General features: G+C 48.3%; 1 protein-coding gene across 1 annotated transcript in view; it reads right to left on the bottom strand.

The window, feature by feature from the left end:
• The window catches only part of hdac6 (histone deacetylase 6), a 59,050-nt gene extending 46,163 nt beyond the window's left edge, over positions 1-12,887 (bottom strand). The window contains exons 1-2 of the mRNA XM_034171859.1: positions 12,815-12,887; positions 43-136 (exon numbers count right to left, since the gene is read on the bottom strand). Of these exons, the coding sequence (XP_034027750.1) occupies positions 43-114 (72 nt within the window). The 5' untranslated portion in view covers positions 115-136; positions 12,815-12,887. The remainder of the gene's footprint in view (positions 1-42; positions 137-12,814) is intronic.
• Between the last annotated feature and the right edge of the window lie 1,214 nt (positions 12,888-14,101).

Raw genomic sequence — 14,101 nt, forward strand, 5'->3', positions numbered from 1 at the left:
ACATGTTGTTTACAAATACTATTTCATAACTTTCAGACCAACCTGGGGAGACAAACGAGGAGAACTTCTGACTGCTTTTGATCCAGATCCAGGTGAAACTATTCCTGGATGCATCCTGTGACCAACTATGATCCACCTGTAAGCCCACAACAACCCCCAGAAGAGGAACAGCTGTCATTTTGTAAGATGCTGAGTATTTTGGTGATGTTGTAAGGAACCGTGTTAGCAGTGAAGACAGCACTTTACAGCACGCATCTCTTTCCTGTCCACTGCAAATAAAAGCTAAAATACACACAAAAGCCTGCTGTGACACGTCATGCACGGTGAAGATTTCTGTGTCTGAAGACTGAAGTAAAACAGAAGTAAAACTGAAGTAATGCTGCTCCAGAAAGAAAGGAAAGAGGAACAGTTTCTAACATTTTCAAACATAATATGCGATTCCTGTCTGAAAATACACTCTCAGGAACACACAGGTTGTTACCAACTATATCCTGGTCCTATGTGTCCAGACAGTCAGTTCTGACATCTGCTGCACAGTCACATTTTAGATCAACTTCAGCCTAATGCTGGTCAGGACGAGTGGCCAATCGATATACGTATTATGTGGCCCAAGGGTGGGCAACGAGGGCCAAGACAATGCAGGTTTTCCTTGCAACCAATCACCTCAGCAGGTGGTTTGCTGATGAAGTTCTCCCCCAAACGTAAACACATGATGGTCAATAAAATCACCTGCTGGGATGTTTGGTAACAAGTCTCACCCTCTGACTAATACCTTTCTTTGCTATGACAGACCAATACAGCATCCATAAACATGAGACGCTACCCCAATCTGTGTACTGAATATCTCCCTGCCACGAATTGGGAGCAGATATATCATTATCAGAAAGTTTTTACTCTCTAATCTGTATTGTATTGACCCCCCAAATAATCCATATCAGTCGGTTTCTAGTCAGGACATCGTACAGAAGCCACATGGACTAGCTGACATTTATTATTTTCTGGGAGTCTTGCACAGTAGCAGAATTCTGACATGGCTGAGGTCCATCTATTTCTCAAAGTTCCTGTCTGAGGCACAGATACAGCTGGAGCTCCCTCCGTCTTTCTTTGGACCTCCTGAAGGGATCAGGTTGGACGTTTGTCTTTGTGTGCTTCACATATGGTGTTATTTGAGGTGATACACAGGCACGTGGTGGCTTTCAGTGGGTAAGGATGGACCACAGCTCCACCTGGATAGTCACCGCTTCAGACCAAAAGCTAGACAGCTGATTAAACTGCGATTTGTGAGTAATCCAGGCTGATTTCAGCCGGGACTCAGTTTCACAAAAGCAGCCAAACATAAACAAAAAATTACCACGCTGAAGACTTATTGTGTGCAGCTGGTCCGGTCCTGACCAGGATAACAGCCGGGCTTGATTAATCCTGGACTCTCCCACTGACTGAGTTAGCTGTCACTCAAAATAAACACCAGTGGGTGGGTGGGTGATAACAAGTGATTTTATTTTTATTTAACCCACATTACATTACCACAGAAACATATTAACATTTTAGCACTGAGAACATATTGTTCATGTGGTAGTCATGATAGTTAGAGTTATTGCTAGAGTTGCCACCTATCAGAAAGGAAAATAAAGGATGCCCAACACGGCTCACTACCACCAATCACTACCAGGAGTGGTAGATTTAATAAAAAAAAAAAGCATTTAGTCATACTTAAAACTTTACGTGCTTTATTAACACGAAACTGTTAATGATAAACTGTGCAGTTACTGAAGTCAATAATAAACATAACGAGGACTGCAAGCAGTCATGGACGGGCCCTCATGTCTCCACGCCACCGCCTCCCCGGGCCAGTGGGATTTCAAGAGGGTCCTTGTCAGACGACTTTTAGTCGTCGCCAAATGGCGCAAGAGAATTTTTTGTACGTCTATGCAAGTCACACATGACAAGTTGTTGGTTCTTCCACTAGGGGCACTCAGAGCACAAACAGAGGGGTCAGGTATGTTCAGGGGCCAACCCTCATCACACATATGAAGTTTCAAGCCAATCAGGCAAAGCATGGAGTTACCATGACTCGATGTTCCATGGGGAAGGGTCAAAATGGTGGCGCCATAGTGGCCACACCCTTCCACATAGAAAAAAACTTTTGATAACTTTTGATCACTATAGTCTCTGGATGATCTGAATGAAATTTGAAGTGCACTGGACAAAATCCCAAGGAGGAGTTCGTTCAAATACAACATGTGGAAATCACGCCAAAATGACACGTAAATTCAAAATGACTGATTTCCTGTTTGGAGGTGCAAGAGACTTTTTTGTACATCTATGCAACTCACAAGTGTACCAATTTTCATCCCCCTACTGCAAAAAATGCCTATGGGGAGAGGCTTTTTGCCCCACCCATGGATGACGCCCATATGACCTGTAAAAGGTTGTCATGCTTGACCCGTGTATCAATTTTCATGATGATATGACAAAATTAAAGCCATCAAAAGGAAGAACGTAAGTTCATGGCGAAGGATCGATATTCGGCACGCCGCCACACGGATACCATTACTTGTAGCTTCACGGCAATCATCATGTACGTTTACCAACTTGTTGTGCATGTTTTAGAAGTGGAATGAAGGTGATGGGGTTAACTATGTGACATCAGTACCTGTTAAAGTATAAACAGGACATTTCCTGTTACCACCAGGGTGCGCTATGAGTTAGGTGGAAAGTTAACATATGCAGATCTTCAGGGCGGAGCCCTCATCATGTCCAGCAAGTTTGAAGGATCTACAACCCCAATTCCAATGAAGTCGGGATGTTGTGTAAAATGTACGATTTGCGAATCCTCTTCAACCTATATTCAACTGAATACACTACAATTGTTGTGTGGGCCGCTGAAGAGGAGGTACTGCTGGCCCACCACCACCAGAGGGCACCCTGCCTGGAGTGCGGGCTCCAGGCACCAGAGGGCGCTGCCATCTCACAGGAGCAGCCGGGGTGACAGCTGTCACCTACGACAGCTGTTACCAATCATCTGATCCGCAGCGGTATATCTGCAGGACGTCATCTCCACTTCTCTGCCGCACCCACTTCTAACTGTTTTTGCTCCTCGCCAGCAGTACCAGATCCGACACGCGGAGGCAGTGGCCACCTGGGAGTTCGGGACTTGGCGGCTCCAGTATTTCCGGGGTTCGGTGGCGGAGGAAATCGTGTGGTTCCGGTTCTGCTTTGGACAGACGTCTCTTATCTTCGAGCCTGCCCACGTGACACATTCTTGTGAATTGACTTCTTTGTCTATTGTTGTGATCCGTTGTGTTTGTTGTGCTTATTCACAACAGTAAAGTGTTGTTATTTGACTTCCTCCATTGTCCGTTCATTTGCGCCCCCTGTTGTGGGTCCGTGTACCTACACTTTCCCAACAGGATATCTCGGCCAACGTCATGGATCCCGAGGGGCGTCAACCGGCTGTTGAACGGCCAATGGAAGAACAGGGCGCACAGGCGTCCGCAGGAGGAATGATCGGTGAGTTGCAGCGAATCCTCACCGCTTTCACGGCTCGGTTGGATCTTATGACCGAGCAGAACGTCCTCCTTAACCGCAGGGTGGAGGCTCTCGCCGCGCAGGTGGAAGCGCGCCCTCAGGGCGCTGCTGCGGCTCTCCCTCCTGTCGACCCTGTGCGTAACAGTGACGTTCCACATGTCGTTCAACGACCCCTCCCACCTTCCCCGGAAGCATACATAAGCCCTCCAGAGCCGTACGGAGGTTGTGTAGAGACGTGCGCGGACTTCCTTATGCAGTGTTCGCTCGTCTTCGCACAACGTCCTGTCATGTACGCGACTGATGCCAGCAAGATAGCTTATGTGATAAATCTGCTTCGCGGTGAGGCACGCGCTTGGGCTACAGCGCTCTGGGAGCAGAATTCACGGCTCCTTCAGACATATGATGGGTTTGTAAGGGAGTTCAGAACAGTGTTCGATCACCCAAATAGAGGAGAGACCGCTTCAGCCGTGCTGCTGTCAATGAGACAGGGGCGCCGGAGCGCAGCTGCTTATGCAGTCGACTTCCGCATCGCGGCTGCGAGGTCCAGCTGGAATAGCACTGCCCTCCGCGCCGCCTTCGTAAACGGACTGTCGTTGGTTCTAAAGGAGCACCTGGTGGCTAAGGACGAACCGCGGGATTTAGATGGGCTTATTGATCTCGTTATACGATTAGACAATCGGTTAGAAGAACGCCGTCGGGAACGAGACGAAGGGCGTGGCCGGGCACGCGCCGTCCCTCTCCCTTCCAGCTCCGACCGAGCTCCGCCCTCCCCACGGCCCCTACGCTCCGTGTGGTAACAGCTCCCCCTGCTGATGAAGCTATGGACACAAGCAGGGGCACATTTAAACCCCCGGATAGACAGAGGAGGCTGGTCCGCAGAGCGTGCTTTGTTTGTGGCTCGATAGAGCATCAGGTGAGGGACTGCCCCGAGCGGTTAAACACCAACGCCCGCCCCTAGAAACTGGGCTAGGGGTGGGCCGAGACATTCACGTGGGACACACCCATATTGCCACACGACTCCCAGTTACAATCCTTTATGAGGATTTAACCCTTCAGGCCCCAGCACTGGTGGACACGGGCTCTGAGGGGAATTTGCTAGACAGCAAATGGGCCAGGGAGGTAGGGCTCACACTGGTGGCACTTACTTCACCTGTGCAAGTACGGGCACTAGATGGCTCCCTACTCCCTTTAATCACACATAAGACACCTCCAGTAACTCTGGTGGTGTCAGGGAACCACCGGGAGGAGATCGAGTTTTTTGTGACTCCTGCCACCTCCCGCGTGATTCTCGGGTTCCCCTGGATGTTAAAACACAATCCCCGGATCGATTGGCTGTCCGGGGTAGTGGTTCAGTGGAGCGAGACCTGCCATCGGGTATGCTTAGGTTCCTCGGTTCCTCCCGGTTCCCAGGCTAAGGAGGAGGTCAGAGTCCCGCCCAATCTCGGGACGGTGCCGGTGGAGTACCATGACCTTGTAGACGTGTTCAGCAAGGATCTGGCGCTCACCCTTCCCCCACACTGCCCGTACGATTGTGCCATTGATTTGGTTCCAGGCGTTGAGTTTCTGTCCAGCAGGCTGTACAACCTCTCACGACCTGAGCGCGAATCAATGGAGACCTACATCCGGGACTCTTTAGCTGCCGGGTTGAGCCGGAATTCCACTTCCCCGATGGGTGCAGGTTTCTTTTTTGTGGGAAAAAAGGATGGCGGACTACGTCCATGCATTGATTACAGGGGGCTGAACGAAATCACGGTTCGTAACCGATACCCATTGCCCTTGTTGGATTCAGTGTTCACGCCCCTGCATGGAGCCCAAATGTTCACTAAGCTAGATCTTAGGAATGCGTATCACCTGGTTCGGATCCGGAAGGGAGACGAGTGGAAGACGGCATTTAACACCCCCTTAGGTCACTTTGAGTACCTGGTCATGCCGTCCGGTCTTACAAACGCCCCCGCGACGTTCCAAGCATTGGTTAATGATGTCTTGCGGGATTTCCTGCACCGATTCGTCTTCGTATATCTGGACGACATACTCATCTTTTCTCCGGATCCTGAGACCCATGTCCGGCATGTACGTCAGGTCCTGCAGCGGATGTTGGAGAACCGGCTGTTTGTGAAGGGCGAGAAGTGCGAGTTCCACCGCACTTCTTTGTCCTTCCTGGGGTTTATCATCTCCCCTAACTCCGTCGCTCCTGATCCGGCCAAGGTCGCGGCGGTGAGAGACTGGCCCCAACCCACCAGCCGTAGGAAGCTGCAACAGTTCCTCGGCTTTGCTAATTTCTACAGGAGGTTCATTAAGGGCTACAGTCAGGTAGTTAGCCCCCTGACAGCCCTGACCTCACCAAAAGTCCCCTTCACCTGGTTGGATCGTTGCGATGCCGCGTTCAAGGAGTTGAAACGGCGCTTCTCGTCTGCACCCGTTCTGGTGCAGCCCGATCCTAGTCGCCAGTTAGTGGTTGAAGTGGACGCCTCGGACTCGGGGATAGGAGCTGTGCTTTCCCAGAGCGGGAAGACCGATAAGGTCCTTCACCCGTGTGCCTATTTTTCCCGCAGGTTGACCCCGGCCGAACGGAACTATGACGTCGGCAATCGAGAACTCCTTGCGGTGAAAGAGGCTCTTGAAGAGTGGAGACATCTGTTGGAGGGAACGTCCGTGCCATTCACGGTTTTCACTGACCACCGGAACCTGGAGTATATCAGGACCGCCAAGCGGCTGAACCCCAGGCAAGCCCGCTGGTCACCGTTCTTCGGCCGTTTTGACTTCCGGATCACCTACCGTCCCGGGACCAAAAACCAGAGATCGGATGCCTTGTCCCGGGTACATGAAGATGAAGTCAAAGCGGAGTTGTCGGATCCACCGGAACCCATCATCCCGGAGTCCACTATCGTGGCCACCCTCACCTGGAACGTAGAGAGTACCGTCCGGGAGGCCCTGGCACGAAGCCCGGACCCCGGAACTGGGCCGAAGAACAGACTCTACGTCCCACCAGAGGCTAGGGCTGCAGTCCTGGACTTCTGTCACGGCTCCAAGCTCTCCTGTCATCCAGGGGTGCGAAGAACCGTGGCAGTTGTCCGGCAGCGCTTCTGGTGGGCGTCCCTAGAGGCCGATGTCCGGGATTATATCCAGGCCTGCACCACCTGCGCCAGGGGCAAGGCTGATCATCGAAGGTCTTCGGGACTGCTCCAGCCGCTGCCCGTGCCTCATCGCCCCTGGTCCCACATCGGCCTGGATTTTGTCACGGGCCTCCCGCCGTCCCAGGGCAACACCACCATCCTCACGATAGTGGACCGATTCTCCAAGGCGGCCCACTTCGTGGCCCTCCCGAAGCTCCCGACGGCCCAGGAGACAGCGGACCTCCTGGTCCACCACGTCGTCCGGCTGCATGGGATTCCCACAGACATTGTCTCCGATCGCAGTCCCCAGTTCTCCTCGCAAGTCTGGAGGAGCTTCTGCCGGGAAGTGGGGGCCATGGTGAGTCTCTCATCCGGGTATCATCCCCAGACCAATGGGCAAGCAGAACGGGCCAATCAGAAGGTGGAACAGGCCCTGCGTTGCGTGACGGCCGCGCACCCGGCGGCCTGGAGTACCCATTTGGCCTGGATCGAGTATGCCCATAACAGCCAGGTGTCGTCAGCCACCAGCCTCTTCCCTTTCGAGGTGTGTCTGGGGTACCATCCTCCTTTGTTTCCGGTGGTTGAGGGAGAGGTCGGTGTGCCCTCGGTCCAGGCCCACCTGCGGAAGTGCCGTCGGGTGTGGCGTGCCGCCCGTTCTGCTTTGCTGAGGGCCCGGATGAGGACGAAGGCCCATGCAGACCGTCGGCGGACCCCGGCCCCTACGTATCGGCCAGGGCAGGAAGTGTGGTTGTCAACTAAGGACATTCCCCTCCAAGTGGTCTCCCCTAAATTGCAGGAACGGTATATCGGTCCGTTTAAGATCCTCAAGGTCATCAGTCCAGCCGCAGTGAGGCTTCAGCTTCCGGCCTCACTGCGGATCCATCCCGTTTTCCATGTGTCCCGGATTAAGCCTCATCACACCTCACCCCTCTGTACTCCGGGTCCGGCACCACCTCCTGCCCGGATCATCGATGGCGAGCCGGCTTGGACTGTGCGCCGGCTTTTGGATGTCCGAAGGATGGGCCGGGGCTTCCAGTATTTGGTGGACTGGGAGGGGTACGGCCCCGAAGAACGCTCCTGGGTGAAGAGGAGTTTCATCCTGGACCCGGCCCTCCTGGCCGATTTCTACCCGCCGCCACCCGGACAAGCCTGGTCGGGCGCCAGGAGGCGCCCGTTGAGGGGGGGGGGTCCTGTTGTGTGGGCCGCTGAAGAGGAGATACTGCTGGCCCACCACCACCAGAGGGCACCCTGCCTGGAGTGCGGGCTCCAGGCACCAGAGGGCGCTGCCATCTCACAGGAGCAGCCGGGGTGACAGCTGTCACCTACGACAGCTGTTACCAATCATCTGATCCACAGCGGTATATCTGCAGGACGTCATCTCCACTTCTCTGCCGAGATATCGCTCTACCAAGGAGGTAATTTCTCAGCTGACTGTGAATATCTGTTGATTGTGTGAGTTGGATATTCCGTTTCTTTTTTCGACGAGAGGTGGAGGTGGTTTCCCACCATACGTGTTGCTGGGTGCACACGCACCCACTTCTAACTGTTTTTGCTCGTCGCCAGCAGTACCAGATCCGACACGCGGAGGCAGTGGCCACCTGGGAGTTCGGGACTTGGCGGCTCCAGTATTCCCGGGGTTCGGTGGCGGAGGAAATCGTGTGGTTCCGGTTCTGCTTTGGACAGACGTCTCTTATCTTCGAGCCTGACCACGTGACACATTCTTGTGAATTGACTTCTTTGTCTATTGTTGTGATCCGTTGTGTTTGTTGTGCTTATTCACAACAGTAAAGTGTTGTTATTTGACTTCCTCCATTGTCCGTTCATTTGCGCCCCCTGTTGTGGGTCCGTGTACCTACACTTTCCCAACAACAATGACAACATATTTAATGTTCAAACTGATAAACGTTTTGGTTTTTGAGCAAATATTTGCTCATTCTGAAATGAATGCCTGCAACACATTTCAAAAAAGTTGTGACGGGGCAACAAAAGACTGGGAAAGTTGATGAATGCTCAAAGAACACCTAATTGGAAACAGATGAGTGTTACGAAGGGATATAAAAGGAGCATCCCCAAAAGGCTCAGCTGTTCACAAACAAAGATGGGGTGAGGATCACCACTTTGTGAACAACTGCGTGAAAAAATAGTCCAACAGTTTAAGAACAATGTTTCTCAACGTTCAATTGCAAGGAATTTAGGGATTCCATAATCGACAGTCCATAATATAATCATAATATAATCATATAATATTTCGGCCTTGCCACGTAAGCGGCAAGGCCGAAAACCAACATTGAATGCCCGTGACCTCTGATTCCCTCAGGCGGCACTGCATTAAAGACCGACATCACTGTGTAAAGGATCTTACCGTATTGGCTCAGGGACACTTCAGAAAACCATTGTCAGTTAACACAGTTTGTCGCTACATCTACAAGTGCAAGTTAAAATTCTACCATGCAAAATGAAAGCCATACATCAACAACATCCAGAAACACCACCACCTTCTTGGGGCCCTAGCTCATTTGAAATGGACAGACGCAAAGTGGAAAAGTGTGCTGTGGTCTGATGAGTTCGCGTTTCAAATTGTTTTTGGAAATCATGGACGTCGTGTCCTCTGGACAAAAGAGGCGAAAGACCATCCAGATTGTCCAGCGCAGCGTTCAAAAGCCAGCATCTGTGATGGTATGGAGGTGTATTAGTGCCCATGGCATGGACAACTTACACATCTGTGATGGCACCATCAATGCTGAAAGGTACATCCAGGTTTTGGAGCAACACATGCTGCCATCCAAGCAACGTCTTTTTCAGGGACGTCCCTGCTTATTTCAGCAAGACAATGCTGATAGAGTTTTCTACATATTGTCAATATTACTATCAAATATTAATGTCTTTGTCTTTACTTTGATGCTGTTGTGTGGGCCGCTGAAGAGGAGGTACTGCTGGCCCACCACCACAAGATGGCGCCCTGCTTGGAGTGCGGGCTCCAAGCACGAGAGGGCGTTGGCTTTGCTGGAGGTGACAGCTGTCATCAATCAACACAAGCTGTCACCCATCACCACCACTACAAAGACCGGACTGCAACTCCACCTCCTCGCCGAGAAATCAACTACCATTCAGGTAATTTCTCTGCTGCCTGACACTATGTGTGTTTAACCTGAACTTCTATTTGCAGCCGTTTTCCTGGAGTGTTTCCTTATCTGGAGGATTGGCGTTTGGTGTGACAGCGACGGCTTCGCCTCACACCCCAACTCAGATAAGTGGTTGACCAGGAGCTGCACGAGTGTGTGTGATTGGAGGTGGAGGTTTTCCCTCCTTTACTTAAGACAGACTGTGGGATTACTGAGTGTGCGAACTCACACTCATCTGGACTGTCTCTGTTTTCTGCCAGCAGTACCGGGTCTGACTGCTGAAGACAGCGGCCACCTGGGGCGCAGGGCTTGGCGGCTCCGGTGTTCTTCAGCTCCGTTGGTGGTGGAAGCTGTGTGGGGATCCAGCTCTTCTCTCTCCAGGCGTCTTCTATCGTCGAGCCTGCCCACACGTCACCTGGTGTATGATTGACAGTCCACCATATTGTTATTGTCTATACGTTGTTGTGCGATTCACAACATTAAATTGTTACTTTTTGGCTTATCCATTGTCCGTTCATTAACGCCCCGTTGTGGATCCGTGTCACGTCACTTTCACAACAGATGCCTTTACTTTGATGAACTGCCTTTCATCTTGTTTTGATTCTACTCTCTGTTTTCCATATCAGTATTCGTACATATATGCACATGTAAGAGTTCATGCACCATTATTCGTCTAAATATTCACTCATTGTTAAAACAGTAATATAAACTGAACTGTTGAAGTAACATTTGTTCTGCTGCTTAATGAATGCGCAGACTGTTTTGCTAAAGCTATGTTTTTGCTGAACACAGATTACAACTGCTCCCATAAGAAAAGTAACATTTGTTGGTGAATGAATGCGCAGACTGTTTTGATAGAGCTATGTTTTTGTTGAGCACAGATTAATATTTCGGCCTTGAGCAGAGAATAACACAGCCTATACACTAGTTCGAGGCTGGCGCTGTAATGTCTCAATTTGAAGAACAATTATTATCTGTCTGAGCAAGACTGCAGGGCGCCTTCCAGGTGCGAAGTGATAAAAGTATGAACTGACTGAAGAAACGCAGCTGTGCCTTGTATATTGTTTTGTAATATGTCTCTCTGCAATAAATTCAGGAGCAGAGTGGGCGGACACTTCAGAGCTGACTGACGGACAGTGAAGAGGGGTCACGCTGGCTCTCCCTGATCAGGAAATGAAATTCAGTCTCTGGCGTGATCATTCTCTGTGTTAGTTAACTGAGTTGCTTTTTTTTTTTTTAACAGATTTCAACTCTGACAAATTCCAAGCCACATTCTGCATGTGTTACAACAGTGTGGTTTCATAGAGTGCAGGTACTAGACTGACCTGCCTGCAGTCCAGACCTGTCGCCCATTAAAAATGTGTGGCACATTATGAAGTGCAAAATACGACAACGGAGACCCCGGACTGTTGAACAACTGAAGTCGTACATCAAGCAAAAATAGGAAAGAATTCCACCTACAAACCTTCAACAATTAGTGTCCTCAGTTCAAGGTAAAAATGATGGTGCCATTGCGGCCAGACCCTTCGACATAGAAAAAAGCTTTTGATAACTTTTGATCAGCATCATCTCTGGATGATGTGAAAGAAATTTGAAGTGCACTGGACAAAATCCCTAGGAGGAGTTTGTTCAAATGCAATGTGTGGAAATAACACCAAAATGACACGAAAATTAAAAATGGCCAACTTCCTGTTTGGAGTAGACTAATGGTGCAAGAGACTTTTTTGTACATCTATGCAAGTCCCACATGTACCAATTTTCATCTCCCTACTGCAAAACAAACCCCTATGGGGAGGGTTTTTTTAAAAAAAATTTTAAGATTTAACGGGGCGCTATAGAAGCATTTTGCCCTGCCCATGGGCGATGCCCCTATCACCTGTAAGAGGTTGTCATGCTTGACCTGTGTATCAATTTTCATGATGATATGACAAAATTAAGGCCATCAAAAGGAATAACGCAATAATATTGGGCCCTAATAATAATAATTGACAGAGCAATTACAATAGGGTCCTCGTAGGACTTTGTCATACTCAGGCCCTAATAAATAAATAATAATTAACAGCGCAATTACAATAGGGTACTAGTAGGACAAAGTCCTACGAGGGCCCTAAATATTAAGGAAAACAGAGCAATAATTTTAAACTTTAAAGTGAGGACATTTTTACTTTAAGAGGAAATTAAAAAATAAAAATACTTGTCTACAGTTTGCCTTGTACCCATTTCCAGTAACACTGTCAAGCCAGGGGTTCAAATCTTCCCACTCACGTCTGTACATTTGCAAATATTTTTGTAGTGGAGTTTTGGGTGTAGGCATGTCAGGCAACCAGTGACAGGACCAGAAAGGTGGGCACACTGAGATGCAGACATGCAAGTCTGAGGTCTATCCGCTGTACCTCACGTCGGGTCCTCGCCACAGGACCCTACACGAGGTAAAGAGATGATATTGCCTGCCCTTAATATTTCCTGTTTTATTTTGTTCATTATTCAGTTTTGATGGGTGTGTGTGGGACATTTATGAAAATATGGAGCAATTTACATCCCGTATTGATTCAATATGAGATGCAACAATTATATGTCAAATAAAGGACAATTCTGTCTTTTAAGGGATGGGTGGTAACCCTAGTTATTGATCAGACTGATGAATAGCCGATTAGTTTAATGGCATTTGCAGATCAGTTTGCAAATTTGGTTGCCATTCCTGCTGCCAGTGTTTAACCGAAAAGCACTCACTGACACTGACACTGTACTAAAGGATTCTTTAACAAACAGGTGGACAGTCAAGGTGAAGCAGAGGGCGTGGCTTGCTAAACTCCGCCTGCCCCAAGCTGTTGCTCCACAGTCGTCACGTGTTGATGTAAATATTTAAATTGTAAAAAATTTTTTTACATCTCTGAGCCGTTGTCAAGGCGCCGGAAGTCATTAGCTCTCTTTAGCTTAGCATCTAGCCTCTCAGACAGGAACACTCTGTTCACCCGTTAATCATCACTGCTTCCAAACACACAGTAGGGAAACATAAAGTGAATAGAAAAATGATTCATAAATGGGACTTACTGCCGACGTTCACCGAGTTACTGAGAAGAAACGAACTGAACAAATGGTCGCAGCTACATGACGTCACGAAGCATAGACGCGAAGCTGTGACGTAATTATTCTACAACACGACGTTAAAAACAAGTCCAATAAAATTTTGAGAAAAAAAAAACTATTTTTTGATCTGTAAGAATTAGTTAAATAACAATTTTTGTCTGGTCGGACAATTGTTTAATTCAAACGGTGTTTTGTTGAGTTATCATTTTTGTCCACTTTTTTGTTTAGTTTACTTGATTAATGAATTAATTAATTTTGCTTATCGGTGTGTATTCATCAAAAACAACTGGGTGAAAGATTTGATACTGTTTAATTTCCAAAAAGAATAAATAACAGAAGGATCATAAGTTGTCTCCAGCTGTTCAGTTTTTGTGCATTCATTTCGACCAAGTTGGATATTCGACAGACATTCGCTCAGGTTTACCCTCTTCTTTGCTCCGGTTAAACTCTTCTTTGCTCCGGTTAAACTCTTCTTCGCTCCGGGTACAGTGCGACTCTGAGCAAACCGCTCCAACATTTCAAGTGCACCCGTATTGCAGACTTTATAGTAAACACGCCGACGGCCACGGCGCCTACCGACTTCCTGTTTTCAAAATAAAAAGGTGGGATGTTGCATTGTAGTCATGGAAACTGGTCTACAAACACAACTTCTCTCCTCACCGTTATTACATCTGGAATAATGGAGACATTGTGTATAACAGAAAAAGTTTATTTCTACATAATTGGTTTGAGAAAAATATCTTTTCAGTTTCACAACTAATCACTACCAATGGACACTTATTGGGTCATTTGGGTCATTTTACTGTGGGAAAATATGCTTTGTATCTGGCAGGAATGGCAACAGAGCAATACGTGTATTATTTCAGATAGATATGACAACAAAGCCTTATGTAATTTCATACTGGAATACATTTGCTGTTGACCTTCCATAGGAAAAGATCTGGCTACACCCCCAAAAATATTTGGTTACAAATAAAATCAAAGAAATCTCCTTTAAAATTCTCCATAAAATTTATCCTGTGAAACATTTTATGCTTAAATTCAAAAAGGATATTGACATTAACTGTTCCTTTTGTTCTGATTAGCCTGAAACGGCTCCCCACTTATTTTGGTCCTGCACCTACACAAAAAAGATTTTTGTGTAATAAAATACATGGGGATTTCCGTTTGAAATACAAACATATTATATTTGGTGTGTTTAAATGTGAAAAAGCATTTGTCATTAACTTGCTCCACTGGCTGCATGAGATA

The sequence above is a fragment of the Thalassophryne amazonica genome, chromosome 6 (genome assembly GCF_902500255.1).
Source record: "Thalassophryne amazonica chromosome 6, fThaAma1.1, whole genome shotgun sequence".
NCBI lineage: Eukaryota > Metazoa > Chordata > Actinopteri > Batrachoidiformes > Batrachoididae > Thalassophryne > Thalassophryne amazonica.